At 38.9% G+C, this 20,267-nt stretch overlaps 1 protein-coding gene across 15 annotated transcripts in view; it reads right to left on the bottom strand.

Moving 5' to 3' along the window:
* ERC1 (ELKS/RAB6-interacting/CAST family member 1) overlaps positions 1 to 20,267 on the bottom strand; it is a 560,596-nt gene that overhangs the window by 34,485 nt on the left and 505,844 nt on the right. For 12 of the 15 annotated variants that reach the window (XR_003519825.2, XR_003519824.2, XR_003519826.2 and 9 more), the window contains one exon: positions 6,995 to 7,183. Coding sequence is in view for 9 of the 15 variants with exons in the window: in XM_027593114.1 (XP_027448915.1) it covers positions 6,995 to 7,183 (189 nt within the window). In the remaining 6 variants the exon portion in view is untranslated. Of the gene's footprint in view, positions 1 to 6,994; positions 7,184 to 20,267 lie in introns of those variants that run through there. The other 3 variants (XM_027593126.2, XM_027593123.2, XM_027593124.2) reach the window with 1 other exon arrangement.

Raw genomic sequence — 20,267 nt, 5'->3', positions numbered from 1 at the left:
AGTGGTCAAATACGGGACTAAAATAGACACAGAAGATGTTCAAATCTAAAACTGAACTTAATAAAACTTTTTCTTAGTGCTAGCCACTTTGTACCATAATAGCATTCTACTTTGACACTACCTCAATCTATTTTTTCAAAGAAAGCTTCTTTATGGCTCCAGAACTGTATGTAAAATGGTGTAAGATTTATACTTATTTGAAAAAATTTCAACAATGTCTCTTTTTCCAATACTAAGTGACTACAGGGCCTGGGTTCAGTAAACAATAATGAACAGAAAGATAGCCTAAGTGGTTTGATACCATTTATTTCAAATTTATATCACATTAAACAATATTGCATATTGTTTATGGAAACAGATAAGTGCTTTTTATTAAAAAGGTAAAAACATGGAATGCAAAAATGCACACCAGTTTTGGATAGCGATTGCCACTATAGATGAAAAAGGAAAAATGCAATTGAGAAGGGGTATGAAGACTTTATTATATTTAGCATTAAAAAAAACCCTGAAGCAGATATAACAAACTAATATTTGTTAATTCTGAGTATAAAGCTGATGTTATATTAATCTCTATAGTTTTTCTGAATGCTTAAAATATTTGATTAAAAATAATGTGATACACTCACACACAGAGAAGAACATATGGACCAAAACAGCAACTAAATATATATATAATATAAAAAAATGGCAACTATAGGTTTTCTCAATCTTCTGCAAAAAAATTTTATGATTCCTAAAATATATATACTTAAGACTACTCTCTAAGATAACAACATGGATATAGAATGATAGGAAGCCTGAAATTAAGAAAGCCCAGTATGCCTAGAGATAGAGGGTCAGAAATTTTCATGTTCAAGATTTTAGCACAAGTGAAAATTCCAAGGTTGATGGGGGCTCATCGGGCAGAGTCTTAGTAAAATAATAACTGAAAATAGTGAGGAACTATCATCTACCATTTATTATCTCCCATGAGACTGACACCAGTAGTACTAATGTATATATGCCTGCCTGTTATCCGTGTACCCATCTATCAAGTTTGATCCAATCAAAACTAATATTATCACACCCAAAGCCAGCTTCAGAGAGTATAAAATTTGGGGGCAGACTTACAAAACTCAGAAATTAAAAGTCACTGCTATGAACAGTTTCAAGGCAGAGCGTAGAAAGAATTCATCACATTCTGCCTTCTAGCTATCCTATAATTATCATTAAGCTACCAACCTATTAAGTCTGATAGGTTGAAAAAAAAAACCTTAATAGTTCTTTGGGTCTACATAATCTTCTACCTTTCAAAAAAGGGATGCTTTTATTAGAGTAAGCCACCCAGGGGTCCCTCAAAAACATATTTGAAGAGATAATGACCAAGAGTTTTCTAAAATTAATAAAAGACAACAAAACACAGATCCAAGAGACTCAGAGATCCAAAAGAGGATTTTAGTCCAAACAGGAAATATAAAGAAAAACACAAGTAGGCACATTATTTTCAAATGGCTGAAAACAAAAGATAAAAAGAAAATCTTGAAAGCAGTCAGGTAAAAAAGGAACATGACCAAGAAAAAATATATACATGAATATAAAAGATTTTTCATTTGAAACTATGGAAGCCAGATGAAAATGTAACAGCCTCTTTAAAGTATTAAAAAACAAAACAGTCAACCTAGAATTCTATATCCAGAGAAGAGTATCTTTCAAAAAGAAGGCATATTAGTTTGCAAGGCTGCTAGACAAAGTACCACAGATTGGGTGGCTCAACAACAAAAATGTTATTTTCTTACAGTTCTGGAAGTAAGAAGTTCAAGATCAAGGTGTTGGCAGGGTTGGTTTCTTTTTTTTTTTATTTTAAAGATTTTATTTATTTATTTGACAGAGAGAGAAAGAGCACAAACAGGCGGAGTGGCAGGCAGAGGCAGAGGGAGAAGCAGGCTCACCGGAGAGCAGGGGGAGCCCGATGCAGAGCTCCATCCCAGGACCCTGGGATCATGACCTGAGCTGAAGGCGGTCGCTTAACCAACTAAAGCCACCCAGGCGCCCAGCAGCGTTGGTTTCTTCGGAGGTCTCACTCCTTGGCTTTCAGATGACTGCCTTCTTTCTGTGTCTTTACATTTTTGTTTTTTCTTTGTGATTACATACTCCTAGCATCTCTCTGTAAGTTCTGATCTCTTCTTATATGGATACCAGTTAGATTGGATTAGGGCCCACCCCATCAGCCTCATTTTAACTTAATTGCCTCATCGAACTTTCTCTCTCCAAATGTAGTCACATTCTGGGAGTTAGGGCTTCAATATACAAATTTGGGGGGACATAATTCAGCTCATAATACCTCATCTCCATACCCCCCCCAAATTCATGTGCTTCTCACATGCAAAACACATTAACCCTCCTCCCAACAGCCCAAAAGTCTTAACTCATTTCAGCCTCAATTCTAAATCCCGAATCTCATCTAAATCAAATGTGGATAAGACTCAAGGCATGATTCATTCTGAGGCAAAAATTCCTCTCTAGATGTGAACCTGCTGAAACCAGATAAATTATCTGCTTCTAAAATACAATGGTAGAACAGGCATATAGGTTAGACATTCCTATTTCAGAAGGGGTCATGGGTCCCAACCCAAGTTCAAAACTTTGCAGGGTAAACTATTAGATTTTAAGGCTCAAGAATAATCCTCTTTGGCTGGATGCTCTGTCCCCCAGGCAACTCCACCCCTCTGGCCCTGGGTGATAGCCTGGTCTGTTGAAACTTAGGAGGTAGCCCTGCCCTCTGGAACCAAGGAGGAACCTTGTCTCCTAGACCTGAGCCTGGTGCTGGTGGAATATATGCTATCTTCAAGAAACTCTTTTTATATATAAAGACCCAGATAGCTTAAAAGCAAATATATGGAAAAAGATATACCATGCACACACTAACCTAAAGAAAGCTGGAATGGTTATGTTGCTGTCACATAATAATAAAAAAATCAATTCATCAAGAAGACATAATAATCATTAATGTGTATGCACTCAATAACAGAGCTTCAGGATACATAAAACAAAAACCAGTAAGTAAGAAAAATAAGCAAATCTGTAAGTTTAGTTGGTACGGTAGCCAGCTTCCAAAAATGGCAATGGCAATAAAACAATTCTGGTAAATCTTCAGATATAAGGTTCTGTGTCTATAGGCTGGGCACTTGCAGATAATAGTGTTACGACTCAGGATGAGTCTGAATGGTTCCTGACATCAATAGTAAGCTTATCCAAAGCTACTGAATGGCACTGAGGAAACTGTCTTGGGTTGCCCAATAGAGAAATAATCAGCTAAATATATACTAAACATTCCCTATGCACATAATACTATGCTAGGCACTTTAGAAATATAAGACATGGTTCTGGCAGTGAAGAAACTTTCCTAGTTGGAGAAATAAGAATCTCAAATATGAAATACAAACTAATAAGCTATGCAGAACTCACGAGAATTCACTTACTCATTTAAGTTACTGAGCAAGTGGTACTTGTTGATGTGGTGCTAATTTTAAGATGAAAATTATATAGTTCATGTCTTTAACAGACAGAAAGGCTAGAATGGGAAGACAGATAAGAAAACAAGTAAGTATACGTGTTGTAGGTACTACAGAAACCTTAAAGAGGAAGTGACACAATCTGCCTAGGGTTTCAGGAATGGATACATAGAAGAAATGATGTCTGAGCTGAGCTTAAAAACTCAGATTCCTATTTAGGTATTGCCCAGGAGACAAGGTAGGGAAGGGCATATTAGGCAGAAGGATCAATATGAGCAAAAGGTCAGAAGTATAAAAACTTCAAGTAGTTTAAAACTAAGTGGTTGGGTATGCTTCAAGGCTAGGATGAGAAGAGATGCGCATTTAATAAACAGGCCAATGAAAGAAAGTCTTGTAGGATGTGATAAGGAGTATGGAATTTATCCAGTCTGTCTTCTTCTGTCTCTTATTTATTCAACAAATATTTATTAAGCAGATACTATATGCTAGGCATTATTCTTGGGATAGACAAGGCTCCTGTCCTGTCCTCATGAGGGTGTTATTGGGGGGGGTGGCATGGTGGCAGTGAAAGGCACAGGACACACACAGTTGGATAACACAAATGTCAGTTGCAGAGGGCTCTACATCCCCCAAAACAAAAATGTAAACACAACACACCATACACACACAAAATAAACCGATGTGCATATTTGTCAATGATTCAGGTCTTAATGTTTCTTGGGCTTCAAAAACTAAAGTAAACCTTGATCATGGACCAATCATTTTATAGTACTAGGGGTCAAGTTTCTCAATAGCCTGCACTGTCCCGTTAAATTCTTACTTGTGGTGAGCTGGCAGAAAATTGGTTGGTTTCTCCACCAACCTTTAGCAGCAGAAGGTGGTGTTAGTTGCTGTATTCCTTTACAGATGACCTAAGTCCCCTGTTTCTCAGGGTTCCCAGGGAATCCTGCTAAAGATACAACTTCACACACCTCAAGCAATAACTTCAGTGACTGAAGAACATTCTCAGTCAAGAAGAAACATATTAACACAATTCATGTATGTGAGCAAAACTCTTTTGATGATTACCCGTAGCTTGATCGTAACATAATATATAATGGCAAGCCGATTAATGAATTCTTGGTTTCATTTATTTAAAACTTTCTGAAAAATTCTTAGTTTGAAATTTCCTATTTTGGTCTCACTCTGGAGATATTTTTTTTCCCTTAGAAAATCTGAGTTAAGTCCATTCAAGCATATTTGAAAACAGAACTAAGCAGAAATATTTTTTTCATTTCAAAGACAATCTGTTATACAAAGAAATAATTTAATGCCAGTTCAATTTTGATATATCACTATGTCAGTGCTTTAAGAAGCACTGTTCTTTTTTTTTCTTTTTTAAAGATTTTATTTATTTATTTGACAGAGAGAGAGAGCGCACAAGCAGGGGGAGCGGCAGGCAGAGGGAGAAGCAAGTTCCCCGCTGAGCTGGGAGCCCTGATAGGGGACTTGATCCCAGGACCCTGGGGGATTATGATCTGAGCTGAAAGCAGACGCTTAACTGACTGAGCACCCAGGCGCCCTAAGAAGCACTGTTCTTCTGTAAAATTTTGAAGTAAAAGTTTTTGAAATTAACTAGGCATGCATTCCGCTTCCAGTGGGCTTTCAGTTGCATTTTCACTACATGGTTACTAATGTCCTTTAGCTATTAGGAATCCAATTTCATTCTGTCCTTTACATTCTTCCTCCCTCTTTCAAGAAGAGAGAATTTAAAATTTCTATGGCAACATGCTAAATTTGAGAGGTAGGCTTTATCTTTACTCATCAAATAAGTAAAGTAGATAAGTAATTAGGCTGTTGAATGTGTCTACTAAGGCAATATCCATACCATGGAGAAGTAAGCACAGCTCTAAGACTCCAGCCTGCATTTCTTGATCTGTGGGTTGACATTGCTGTCATACCATGGAAGTGTCTGTATTTAACACAATCTTCCTTCACACATTATGAGTAAACAAACAGTGTTAAATAGCAAGGATTTAGCTGGAAAATAGCATATGGCTCCAAAATTCCAGAGAATTTTAGTAAATTTACAGCACGAATGCAATTAAGTCTCTCAGTTGGTACAATCGTGGCCTAGTAGGGATATCATCAACCCCTCTGTAAACGAGGAACTAAAGGGGCTTAGGAGTTAAGGTTTTAGAAACTGTTCTATTTCTCTTTTTCTGTGTTTATTCAGTCTTTCTTCCCTTCACTCTCCATGTCTGCTCTTTATAGCTAGCCTTATCCATTTTTATCTTTCTTTCTTTCCTTTTTTTTTTTTTAAAGATTTTATTTATTTGAGAGAGAGAGCACGCTCGCAAGCATGAGTGGGGGGAAGAGGGAAAACGGGAGAGAGAGAAGCAGATTCCCTACTGAGCAGGGAGCCCAACTCAGGGCTCGATCCCAGGACCCTGAGATCATGACCTCAGCCAAAATCAAGAGTTGGACACTCAACTGACTGAGCCACCCAGGAGCCCCTATCTCTTTCTTTTACCCCCAGTTTTTGTCTCCAGACTAGCCTTTCTTTATTGAACTAAAAAAAAAAAAAAATCACAATATGAACAAAAGAGAATCATTGGATTTTTATAGGCCGAAAATGTTATCATGGGGAGCACCTAAACTAATTCATCTAATAGTTCTTTCACTTAAAAAATAGTTGTAACCCACTATTGCCTAAAGACAACTGTAGATACTTGCTACTGACTTGTCAAGAATCCTTTATCCAGGGGCACCTGGGTGGCTCAGTGGGTTAAGCATCTGCCTTCGGCACAGGTCATGATCCCAGAGTCCTAGGATTGAGCCCCGCAACCGGCTCCCTGCTCAGTGGGGAGTCTGTTTCTCCCTCTCCCTCTGACCCTCCTCCCTGCTTGTGCTCTGGCTCTCTCTCTCTCTCTCAGATGAATAAATAAAAAATCTTAAAAGAAAAAAAATCCATTATCCAAGTATCCTTAACTCAGATTTTCCTTCAGTGGCTATAATTATTAGTGGTCATCACTTGTATGAAATAAAGTATGGCATGTTAGCAGATAAGCCTCTCCTTTTTTTCTCGAAGATTTATTTATTTTAGAGAGAGAGAGAGAGAGAGAGACCATGAGCGGGGGAGGGGCAGAGCGAGAGGGAGAGAGAGAGAGTCTCAAGCAGACTCTGCACTGAGCTTGGAGCCCAACTAGGGGTTCGATCTCAAGACCCTGAGATCATGACCTGAGCAGAAACCAAGAATTGGACGCTTAAGTGACTGAGCCACCCAGGCACCCCAACCCTCTCCTTTCTAAGCAGCCCTTTCTGATACTTGAGCAAGTTACACTGAGGGAAGAATAAAGTGGTACTTCTTGCAAATGGTAATTCCTATTATCTATTGAGGAACTGCCAGTTGCTAAGAATCTTGAATCTGAACACTGAACATCCCAAGGGAGCTCCTATTGCCCTAACCTAAGGAGTAGCTGAATTTTATCAGGGTCTTGTCAAAGTTCAAGTGAGAGACTTACCTGTTCCTGGGTCATCTTCTGCAGCTCATTCTCCCAAGCTGCCTGGTCATCGTCCAAGTTATAGGAAGCTGGTGGAGTGAGTCCACGAAGGATCAGGGGGTCTCGGTCATGGCAGAGGGCTGTCAGGTGTCCAATATACAACTTTAATTTGCTTCTATTTTGGTCAAGTTCTAAGAGGGGCTGGATGATCTGAAGTGAAAACATTGAGGAAAGTCAAGGTCATTCTGAAACAAGAAGTTCAAATATCTTCATGCCTCCCAAGTCAAAGAAAACTGACCAAAGACTAAAGCTCCTCTAAGCACCACTGAAATCTTCAGGATTATAAAAAGATACAGTTCCACACACTTGCACATTTACACTTGTCACACCCATCCATTTCTGGGAGACAGGTAGGGAATGTTGGCTTAGTCTATCAACATGAAACTGAGAGTTCCGTATTTAGGCGGGGGATTAAACACAGGACTAACTTGTTTTTACAGAGATGACATTCCTGATACAGAAAGACTCCAGTTACCTCACAATTTCTCTTCCCATTTATTTATGAGTGGTTATAAAAAACTGCTAGTGAAATTTGCTCACTGAAAGCCTGGACAACATATACTTCATGTGTTCCTTCACCTCCTGGAATGGAAGAAAAATTCGGTCTCTGGAGAAGGTGTATGTTTTTCTTGGCCATGAGATGTGATGAGTGAACTCATTACTAAATCTCCCTCATCCTGCCTTAAGCTCCCCTCATTCATTTCACAGAGCTATCCGATATTCTTTTTAAACAGTGATTGATAAATCCTTACATAACACCAAACACCTGACTCACAGCCAAGGACTCTGAAATTCTCTCAGTTGTAACACTGGTTTGATGTTTTTCTTGAGAAAGAGTCCTGCATTAAAAAAAAAAAGAATTTTTTTTTTTTTTTTTTTTGCTATTTCCTTTACCCTGGGTGAATAACTATCCCTTGACTCCCTTTGGAAGCATGTTAAATGACAGATGGCTTCTGCCCCAGAATTTCATCTGACAGCCCTCATGACAATTCTCTGGTCAGGTACTTGGTAGTTGGTCAAAGCCTGGTGTGCTGAGGAAGAGCTGGGTCCGATCTCACATCTCAGAATATGCTGGAATGTTAGAGCAGCATCTGCTTGATCCACAGCAGCTGTGAGAGCTGCAAAGCCCCACCAAAATGCTGGCAATTCTCAAAATGTTCCCAGGGCTTACAAGGCAGAGGTCTGCACCTGTTGCATGTCACTGGGCTGGCATTTTCCACGCACAGGACACCTCTGACCCACCTCATGAATAAGGAGCTCAATAATCTTCATTTTCAGAAACAAGGACTGGTATTACTTTCAAAAGTGACACCGATTTCTCCCTGGCCTCCTTAGAGGCCTGCTCCTGCTGCTTTCCTTCATTTCTCTTTCAGAGTTTTTAAATGAACACAGTTTTATATTTTTTATTATGAAATCAACACATATTTTACTCTGAAAAATATGGGGAAAAAGTGTAAAAGAAATAATAAAATAGGCATAAGTGTTCCAACAAGACTACCATTTGCAACACTGATTTTCTTCTAAGTCTTTTTATAAACTTTTATAAATCAGCTTTTAATAGTATCACACTTCATATTTCCCTTGATACATATTGCTTATCCATTTAATGTTATGAGTACTATTCAAACATCACGTATTCCTGGAAAACATGGTTTTTAGTGGTTGCTTTATAAATACATCACATTTCTTCTGTTTCTGATGTTATTTCCATGAAATAATTGAGAGCTTAGTTGCTAAAATAATCTTTAGCTTATTAAAAAGAACAGAGTTCAGAGTTTAGGCCTATCGAGTATTACACATTATAGAAATTCAAATACAAACCAGAGAAAGTAAATCAACTTAGCATTATTTTATTTTTTAAACTCACATACACAATTCTTTAAGGATAAAAGTTCAACACTTAGGTGCTGGTGTGGAAGTTTCTTGGACTCTGTAAGAGACCCCTAGCAGCAGGCTCATGGTACCAGTTCTGTGCTGGCCTTTCCTACCTATGACAGACATATCGACAGTGCCAATCACAGAAGGAAGGAACTGTTTCTTTCTTTCTTTCTTTTTTTTTTTTAAGATTTTATTTATTTATTCATGAGCAAGACAGAGAGGGAGAGGCAGAGGGAGAAGCAGGCTTCCCGCAGAGCAGGCAACCCGATGAGGGACTCAATCCCAGGACTCTGGGACCATGACCTGAGCCAAAGGCAGATGCTTAACTGACTGAGCCACCCAGGCACCCAGGAAGGGATTGTTTCAATAAAGCAGAGGATTTGGAGAGCGAGGAAGTTGGATAACTTTTCACAAACATCATCAATCTCTCAAAAAGAATTGTATTTTATTTCTGATCACAAATGCATACTCACTGCAGAAAATTTTATAAAGAATTCTAAAGCATAATCTTAAAAGCAATTTAAAAGCAGTATTCCTTTAAATGAATGTACACTTTGCACTTTAGTAACTAAACTGCCTAGTCATGGTTCTATTACCACACACCATATCCCTGAGGCCTTCAAGCAATGCAGCCCTATTTCACTTTACATTTTTTTTTTTTTTTTTTTTTAGATTGGCCTTGTCTTCTTTCACATACACATTGATAACAACTTTGGGGGGTGTTCACTTTTGGGATTTCCACTTATTCCCATTCTGTGTGTGTGTGTGTGTCTATAGTTGTTATCACACCTGGGCTGCAAGGCTGAAAAAGCTGGTATCTTAGGTAATGAATGTTTGAATGGGCAAACTGGCATAAAAAGGTATGACCATAGAGGAAAGGGGACAATGTGATAAATGGTAGTAGTGGAGAAGTCAAATTTCTTCTAAGTAAATGGAATTTAGAAAGATACTACCTCACCACTATATAACTTGAGATGGAAAAATTTGTTTTAGGTCCTTGTTCTTAATCAAAGATAAATTTCAAGCTGATTTAAATGCATTTCATGTTGAAGTGCTGATTAAAAAACATAAGAATCTTTTGCACTCTAGAATTTTTCAAAGTCCAAGTTGAAAAGTTAAAATATGATGGAATTTGACATTTTTTTCCAGGACAAAGATTTATTCCATGTAATAACCCCGATGTCTATCCTTTCTTTCCATGCCAAAGGGAACTGCTTTAAAAAAACAAAATAAAACAAAACAAAACCCACTGAGTTTACTATGTGAAAGCATAGGAAACAGCCCAAATAGCACAGTTTCCAAATCTACCCACTAAAAAAAAAATCACTTTGGCCTCTCTGGGACACATTTAACCATGTCCATCATGTGGGAAATGCCTTTATCTCTTCCTTTTCCTCTCTATCTGACTTGGACAGGCCACTTAGAAAAGAAACTGCATTTCCCACAAGGTAGAACTGCCCCTGCCTAATCTCAAGAGGGAAGAGGGACACTTGCAGAGTAGAATGAGGATGCCTTACAGGATCCATAAGTTATGTCTTCTGTCCACATACAACCTCGGTCCATTGGCAAGAAGTCCTACCAAAAACTATGAGAAATGTGGTCAGGCCACATTAGCTCTATAGCTATACAGAACAATGGTTATACACCTTTTTTGGCAAAAAGAAGTTAAAAAATGAACTTGTCAAGACAACTTCTGTTTGTATCAAATATGATGCCAAATGGCAATATTCCCCCAATCCTATATTTACCAAATTGTTAAGGAAAAGAATTTAAATTGTAAAAAGGGATGAAGAGACTTTTTGGTTGATGTACTGATAGCTTTGTTTCTTCTTGCAAGGATTTATTTGCTAATGTACTAGGTTCTCAAACTGACTTCACAGGCCAGTGTTTGATGATGTATGGTGACAGAGGACAGTGATCCTCTGAGGTGTTTATTTTAACCTCCTTTCCACTTAAGTGAGATTAGATGGGTAAAGGTCTTTTGGAAGACAGATGAGTTGCTCCTGTATTGTTCGATGTAGATTGTAACTGAAAATTCCACAGTATTCCATTTCTGCAACCCATTTATCTATGATATCTGAACACACTTTCTTAGACCATTTGACTCTTCAATATGAGGATGGAATGTGCAGAGTGAAAGACTCCAAACCAGTCCATTATACAGCCTGCTTTTCTCTTCCCATTCTACTGTTTCCGTGTCAGACATTTACTCTAAGTATAGGTTAGTTGGTTGTAACACATTCTAGGAACTCATTTTGAAAGGAATGGTATATCTACATCATAAAGACTGAATGGATAGGTACTGAATATTATTTGGGACTTAAGGTATTTGCTCTTGGGGTAACTAATATTTTGTTGTTTGGAAGATACCATTTTTTAAAAAGCTAACATTTATTGATCATTTACTGTGTTCCTTGTAAATTATTTTTAAATTTACTATGATTCTTCTGTGGCTAGCTGACCGCCTTAATTGGCTACAAAATCTTTTTGTTCTTCTTTCTCTCTGCTGCTGAAGCCTTCAGAGGCAGGTTCAACTGTCCGTATGTAATCGCATCAATGCTAGTGGTAGTTCTGATTTCTTATTGGGTTACCATTATACTTCTGTCATGTAGGTACATCAAAAAAGTCCCAGAACAACATATTAACTTCCCAGAGACATTACTCTTAATTGCATTCTTGTCCAGAGGCCCCAGCGGAGAGCTAACTCCGAAAAGTAAAAAAGGAAACAAGAAAATAAAATATATCAATCTAGTCTCAAAGTCTTTTTCCTCCTCAATAACTAAGTTTATCTTCTTGACCAATAACATACCCAAGGATCAGAAAGATGAAGGACGGTGTTAAGTCTCTTCACAAAGGTTTAGAGCGTTGTGTTATGTTCTCACTTAAATACAGCTATTTGGTGAAAGAATAGAGTTATTTGAAAAATATAGTAACCCTCATAATACTTTGCCTACATTGATTAGATATACTGCTTATCAAATGACATATATTGAAAACTAAAGTTATCTAATTCACTTAACAAACATTTAGTGAATGTCTCTGTGCCATGCCATGTCTGGTTTTAGCTGATGAGAATATTAAGAATAAGGTGTGGTTCTGGTCTACATTTAAAAAAAATCATGAAATAGTGGAATGAATGTGTTGAGTGTATATAAGAATTAAAATGCATAAATTCATGATTTATCTTTGTTTACTTTTTTTTAAAGATTTTATTTATTTGAGAGAGAGAATGAGAGAGAGAGAGAGAGAACATGAGAGGGGGTTGGGTCAGAGGGAGAAGCAGACTCCCCGCCGAGCAGGGACCCCGATGCGGGACTCGATCCCGGGACTCCAGGATCATGACCTGAGCCGAAGGCAGTCGCTTAACCAACTGAGCCACCCAGGTGCCCTTTATGTTTACTTTTGAAGTTTACTTCAGGCAAACACTTAAATTGCTAAATAAACCTCTTTGCCTTGATGTGAAGCTTAGCTTAATTTAGTCTTCATACATAAGGTCATAAAATTCAAGTTTTTTATTCTTAATGGTCTCTGAGATTCAACTTTTTTTTTTTTTAGAGAGGAGGGGAGGGGCAGAAGGAAAGGGACAGAGAGAATCTTTTTGTTTGTTTGTTTGTTTTAAAGATTTTATTTATTTGACAGAGAGAGACACAGTGAGAGAGGGAACACAAGCAGGAGGAGTGAGAGGGGGAGAAACAGGCTTCCCGCCGAGCAGGGAGCCGATGCAGGGCTCGATCCCAGGACCCCGGGATCATGACCTGAGCTGAAGGCAGACGCTTAACCATCTGAGCCACCCAGGCGCCCCGGGACAGAGAGAATCTTAAGCAGGTTCCACGCTAGGCGTGGAGCCTGTCTTATGACCTGAGCCAAAATCGAGTCGGATGCTTAACCGACTGAGCTACCCAGGCACCCCTGAGATCCAACCTCTTAATTAGCCTTCTCATTTGAAGCCCAAAGAGAAGGACAGTTAATGGACTCTCTAAATATTTTTGGTGTTACAGTCCTTACCCATTTTTTAACCCTACGAAATAGAAAAAAATACATATATTTGAGAAGGCCTTCATTTCATATTTCTCTGGCAAGAGATACTTTGGACAAAAATATGCCTAGCATGTCTGCACCCTGATAATAACCTATAAAAAAGTCAAAACTTCAGAACAGTTTGTAAGATATACCTATATAACCGCCATCAAAAACCAAACCTTATTGTTAGCATTGAGAATCTGGAAAATTTTAATAGCTTTAGACTTAGTTTCTGCTTAGAGGACTAGTCACTGAAAAACAATTCTATAATAGCATAGCTGCCTTCCTTTTAGGGGTAAAGTCAATAAACTTCCAAAATTTCAGGAAAAATTAACAGATAACCTAAAGTTAAAGGCAAGAAACTTAAGGGCTCCAAATCCTGACCCTCACTTCATTACTATTTTTCATGTATATCTATTTGACTCCCCATATTTTATAGAATGTGACTGTCCTACACTTACCTTCCAAACCAAAAATAAAAATCATGACAAAAGCAAAATAATTCAGAATATTACTTGTGTTATAAATATTTACTAAGTACCTCAAATATGAGTTCTCTAGCAAGCAGAATCCCTTTCTCACCCTCCCTTATGGATGACCTGCTATTATTATGACAGTTAATAAAAAATTTGAACTGGCTCTATTAACATTCTCATGACCTTATCTATATACTGGTGACAAAGATTCTCTCTTTAACCTAACTTTAGTTAGGCTCCCCTGAACTCTCTTCTCAACTGGGCCCTAAATTTGGAGCTTCTGTGTTCATCTCTACATTGTCCAGCTCTAGCAAGAATTCTGCTAAATTGGTTTATCAAGAATCTCCCATCCTTGATATTTGATCACCCTCAACATCTGGTCAGGTTCCTCATCCTCCACCATTCTCCAGATGATGTCTGATCACTCTGGCCTGCCTTCAGCAAGGCTCCTGTTAGAAGGGCTTAGCCAGGATGTGTCCTTCTCCCTGATGTCTCTCCTCTTAGTAAGCCTCCATCCACTGACCCCCACCCTGCTCCTTGGCTCTAAATTTCCACTTTTCCTTGTTGTTGTATTCAATTCAAAGATTGTTAAGCACAATCTTTCTCCCCACTGAAAAACTCCATTGCAGTGGTCCCTATACCTATCATAATGGTCCTGAATGAAGTCTGTCTTGCTGTTTTAAAAAGTGAACGGATAATTTTTTTTTTCTTTAACACTGGGTAAAGGAGAGGAATAGTAAATACTTGGTTATCACTAGCAGTTCAGGTCCAGGGACCACTGGATCACTGAGATGAATAAATGTTAATCAGAAATCTTACCACAAATAGAGATATCTGGTTCTTAAAGTAAAAACTCTCTTCAAGGGCTTCAGATTTAAAGGGCTTTATGGTTTGTTAAAGTTTAAATGTGTCTATGAAAACTGAAAAAGGCTATGGGTTTTGAAGTACAAACTAAAGTGGGAATAATTTTTTAAAATAACATGTGATCATTTCCTCTTAGTCTTACAGCTCAGAAGTCTGTTGTCATTTTTCTTTAAGCATAGATTACCACTTCAGCAAGACAAAACAAATCATCCCCTACTTGTTGATCCAGACGGAGAGAAAAAATTCTGTACTCAAAGTCATAAGGAGATAGGAAACAGGGTACAGAATAAAATGAATCCTGAAATCTGAACTACAGAGCTGCTAACTATATTTTGCCTATTTATTCTCCATTTTGTTAAAACCTATCCTATTTTATGCAGTATAATAAATGCTACTCAAATATAGCAGAGTGTTGGGGGCCTGCCCACTAGTGAGGGAAGGAAATCTGCTGAGCCCCTTTATTTATACGCTCATGGAGGATGTTAAGGCTGTAGGTATTTCAAGTACCTACTTTAATATTTGGAAACTTGTAAGATACATGAAAATAAGGTCATTTACCAATAAGGGGGCAGACAAATATGTGCAGATGAAGAAGTGCAGATAAATGGACATTAAGAGGAGAGAATACAATTATGAGGCACAGAAACTACTACATAAGCTAACCAATCAAGAGGACACATAGTAGGCTCCCAGAAGATCTGGTCAGATGAGAGAGTAAGATAACTAGAATTAATAAAGCCATCCACTCGGGAAGCCTGGATGGCTTAGTCGGATAAACGTCTGCCTTTGGCTCAGGTCATGATCCCAGGGTCCTGGGATGGAGCCCCACATCAGGCTCCCTGCTCAGCGGGGAGCCTGCTTCTCCCTCCCCAACCCCTCTACCCTGGCTCAAATAAATAAATAAGATCTTAAAAAAAAAAAAAGCCATCCACTCTGCTAGATTAAGAAATGCTAAGAGCAGGTGTGTGTTCCAAAATTCTTCCTTGCTCTTAAGAGCTAATAAAGATGGGAAAGCATCTTCGATTCAGTTCTTGGCTGCGGCTTGCCTCTTCACAATAAATCATTTACTGGATTTTAGTGAACAATGTAGAGTTTAAATATTTGTGTGTGTGCACCTAAAAGTGTGCACACGATAAAACAGATGAACGACTTCCCCGTTCTATAGTAAAGCTCCACAGCTATACACTCATGAATGAGAAATTATGTGGAAAAAATTCTAGGTATGGGGGAGAAAAATGAGGCAGAAGAGGGAGAAGAGAGGCTCACATTCTTTGAGCAGGCAAGCCAAACGAATGCTGATGCTGCATTTAAAAGGAAAAAAACTAGACAGTTGGCCACAGGCAAAAATGGCGGCTTCAACTCCTCGCATGCCTGTGCACATCCCTGAGTGCTGGAATTGTAACTCACACTCCATTCTGATCCTTTGAGGGCTGGTGCCTAAGGTACCCCTGCTATAATTGTTTGCTGCAGTCAAGCACAACAACACTTCTTGGAATTATTACTTGTCTGCTAGATAGATGGATCTGACAAATTGCAACACGCTTGTTGCCTGCCGGGCAAACCACAATAACAACCTATCACAACATCTCATTTTCTTCTCTTTCTAATGCAATGTACCATTGCACCGGAAGTGGAAGAGAAGGCCAAGTGGAGGTGCCCAGGTTAAACAAAAGGAACCTTCCGACCTTGACATATGGCAATAAACAAGGAAGGACATAACAAAGGATGTGAATCTACATTACAGGGAACATATCCACTGACTCCTTCTCACAGTCTACAGGAATACAGAGAAAAAAAGAGCCAAGTATGATTATCTAGTAACTATGAGATTGGATAGCTTATCTCTATAAGGGCTCCCAAACAGAGGCCAGTCTCTGGAGGAGACTGTTCTGTGATTAGCTTATTTCAAGTTCAGGTTAAAGGTGTGTGTGTGTGTGTGTGTGTGTGTGTGTGTGTGTGTGTGTGTGTGTGTGTGTGTAAACCTAAAAGAGTTGGGAGGAGTAGAATGGGATAGTTTGCCATTAGTCAAGTTATTATTTCAACTCTAGTGTCAAATCAAACACAAGAGGAGAATGGAGGTATTTAGAAGTTCACTGCAGAATGCTCACAGACAGGCTGTGGCCACTGAGGGGCTCGTTCTGTGTCTGAAGCCTTTAGTAGACATGGCTCCTCATTAAACATGGCCTAGGAGGGTACAGGTGGGAGAGAAGGAGAGTCTACTTATCACTTGAAATGCAGGGGAAAATATAAATGTATCCGCAGCTGTGTATAAATATCAGAAATGGGTATCTGTGCTTTTTAAAGAAAGACTAATTACGTACAGGAATTTGATCTCTTAAAGTCAGAAATAACCAGGAAACAAACAGGTTAGGGCCACGCGATCTGGTGTGTATGAGAAGGCACATGTATGTGCTTGTAGTGGCAGGAGGGTGACAAGAGCAAAATGGAAGGAAAGATCGGAGTAAGATGGCCCTTAGCCATTATTTTCAGCTTGAGCACAGCTTCGAACTCTGCCAACTGAGAGGATGGGTATGTTTCCGAACTTCAAGAACTGAAAACAGTACCAGAGAGGAGGCACAAAAGGTGACTCCTTAACTTCTCTCTCTCATTACTATAAACTGAAATAAAGCTAGGATCCTAGTGAGCTCACAGTGAATTCCAGGAGAGGTCAGGGTGTGCGGCCCCTACTTTCACCCCAGGAGCATCACTGTTCTCCCCTTTCCCCTTTGCCTCTCTCTCCTCCTGACCTACCCGCACGGAGAATCTTTATTTCCACTCCACACATACACACCAAAAAATGCGGGAGGGATCTTGGCTGCTCCGACAGAGCTGTCCTTCCTGGATTTATGTCTGCCATAGTCAATCAGGAAATCATATTTAAAAAGCAAATTCTTTCTGAAAATTTTATACACCATGAACAAATCCCACGGATTAACGATTTCCAGACATTACTCCTTTTACCTTGGGAGTAATCCAGGCTTTGGGTGGAGAAAAAAAAAAGATTTGGGAAAAACAAAAATTAGGAAGATGGTTTTCTCTACCCATTTTCTTTATCTGAGAATAAACGTCCCATATAGTCATTGAATTAATCTCCCCCTCCCCCCTCTCTGAAAGTGAAAATTTCTTAGCAAAACACAAACTCTGACAGATATCACCATTTCATTATTACTAGTAGTTGATGCTTTAGCAAAGCCTTATTATTATTGGAGGATAAAAGTGTTACTATGACAAAATAGGCTCAGCATAGAAATACCAGAAATTCTACAAGTTGTGACTGATGTTCCATGTTGTAAGTTAACAGCCAGGGGATTTCAGGATTAAGTAATGTGGGGCAAGACAAGCTTTTCTGTGTGTATATATATATGACCCAATTTTTGGAAGAAGGATCCCTGTGCCCTGATTCTCTCTGATCCAATACAGGGCTCATTAAGTGCCAACTGAAGATCAACTCTGAAGTCTGATGGCAGAGCACAACAGTCCCAGTGGAATGTGAGGAACAGAGTGGTCAGAAAGCAACACAAGGACTCTGACCGAGCTGACAGATCCTGAGAGAAAAACAGCAGAGTACTACCAAGTAAAAAAAGGCAGTGCCAGCAGACCAAGGGAGAAAGCTCCGAGGACCCAGAAATGGGAGCACATCTAGACTGAAGCAGGTGAAGCAACGTGATACAACAGAGTAGGAAGGCTCCTGGTAGAGATGTAAAGGGACTTGATAGTGGGGGAAAAAGTTATGTTTGTGCAGAATCTTCATATTTGCTTTATCTCCCAGGCTCCAGCCCCAGCTTTTAGTCCTCATGAAAAAGCTACCATACATATGGACCTACATCCAAATTCTGTAACAGTTTCAGTGAGGAAATACGAAGGACAGAGACCACGTTCCTAATATAATCAGAATACGTAACACATTATGGGTGTTTAGAAAATAGGAAACAGAACGAAAGAGTGAAGTAGAAACTCCAACTCTAAAGATCAAGCAAAGAGGAAAAGGGACAAGAGAATGCAGAATACACCTTTGTGTCACCGTGTCAATCTGTTCATGTCATTAAGTGCTCTTCCTTGGTCTCTTTCCAGGGAGTATACTTTCAGTGTCACAGACTTTCACAGCAACTAACAGGAGGAACAACCCTCTCCATGCTTTAAGCAATCTGTTCAAATACAATTTGGGGGATTCTTCATACTCTGTTGCTTTGTAGGCCTCAGCAGCTATAATCTTATATTTGAGATGTTACTGCTGGCCAGAAATCGAAAGCCCTAGATCATCCACAGGAAGCAAAGTCTCTGCCATCTTCATCTGAACTATAAGGTCTCATTTGGTTTGGTGTACTTCTGTATCTGTCTACCTAATAAACCATCCACACATCGTTTCCCAGATGTACCATTTCAAAGAATACTGCAAAGCCATCCTAAGGCTGACATTTGTGTCTCAGACTATCTTGTGAGTTCAATGCCGTACATTCTACGTACTGGGATATTTTCAGCTTTCCCTGATTTCATTAACATGCTCATCTAAACAATCATATTTTTCTGTGCACGAGAATAAAGCATCAGGTTCACATGTTACTTAACACCCCTCAACCCCAGGCACTATATGGTTTGATCGGCAGGGGCCAGGCTCCTCTGATCTGGAACTCCTGCATCGCAGTGTCTCTTGGAAGCAATTACAACTTGTACCTTATAGGAAAGCACAGTTGTTTGCCTGGCTACTTGCCTTATCTACCCTCATATTAGTTACTTCTGAAATTTTTTGCTAGTTAGGTATGGAATTAAAGTAATGTAGGTGGCCCTCTGTATCTTATGATTTTAGTAAGAATCTTATCGACTTGAATATTTCTCTGGCAAAAGCTGCTGTGGCATCTCACGCCTTATAGCACTACATTCTGAGCAGACACAGTAGCCTCCATTCTTCTGTGCCAGGGAAGGCAATGTGGCTGGCTGTCGCCATAAACATGACTCACTCAAATACTGTAGCCAGAGCATGTAGGCCCTTGGCTGGTAATCATGTTAATTATGGGGCATCCAGTTTCAAAGACTAGTGAAGAAAGGCTTTTTTACCCAGAGGCTGCCCTCACTAGAGACAGATTTGTATCGCTTACATTATCTGCTATAAAATGTTTGCACTCTATTGATAACTCTGTGAGGAAGTGAAGAACTATAGAGCAATACTGTGCAGTAGTTAAGAGCATGGGCTCTGAAGACTGGTTTAACTCCAGGCTCTTCAACATTCTCGCTATGAGACCTAGGACAAGTTACTTTGGGGATAGTAAATTTTATGGGGTTTTAATAACCCAGGTGTCTACCACATAGTAAGCTCTTTCAGTAATTATTAACAATTATTATTTTCAAGAATCTGTTTCATCATCAATAAAATGCATTTGAGTCCATGTAAAATACAAGTTATTCTTGATAACTTTAGCTGACATTCTGACCCTGAGGACATTTTAACCCTATCATCTGTGCTTAGCTTCACCAGCAACTGTGGACGGCAAGATAACAGCAGGGGAAGTGATGAGAACAACAAAGAAGAACTGGATAAGCAACAGACCAGAGATTGGTAAATTATACTCCGTGGACCAAATTTAACACCACTGCCTGTTTTTCTATAATCCATCATCTAAGAATGGTTTTTACATTTTCAAATGGTTGAAAAAGAGAAAACGAGAACATGTGGTGACATGTAGAAAGTATACAAAAATCAAATTTTAGCACCTAAATAAAGTTATATTAGGTCACAGTCATGCTTGCTATTTACACATTGCCTATGGTTGTTTTCATACTGCAGCAGCAGAGCTGAATAGTGGTGACAGAGCACAGGGTTCATAAAGTACAAAATATTTACTCTATGATGTCTACAAAAATTTACAAAAAATTTTGCCAATCCCTATGATAGATCAATTCCAGACAATGGGGTAACCGTAATATTAGGAAATTCTTAAAATTTTCTCACAGAGTAGTTAAGAAATAAATAATAATTACCATTAAAAGATTCAATTCATGAC

The sequence above is a fragment of the Zalophus californianus genome, chromosome 9 (assembly GCF_009762305.2).
Source record: "Zalophus californianus isolate mZalCal1 chromosome 9, mZalCal1.pri.v2, whole genome shotgun sequence".
NCBI classification, from domain to species: Eukaryota; Metazoa; Chordata; class Mammalia; order Carnivora; family Otariidae; genus Zalophus; species Zalophus californianus.
Note: the sequence above shows the minus strand (reverse complement) of the source record. Positions and strands in the feature narration are given on the sequence as shown.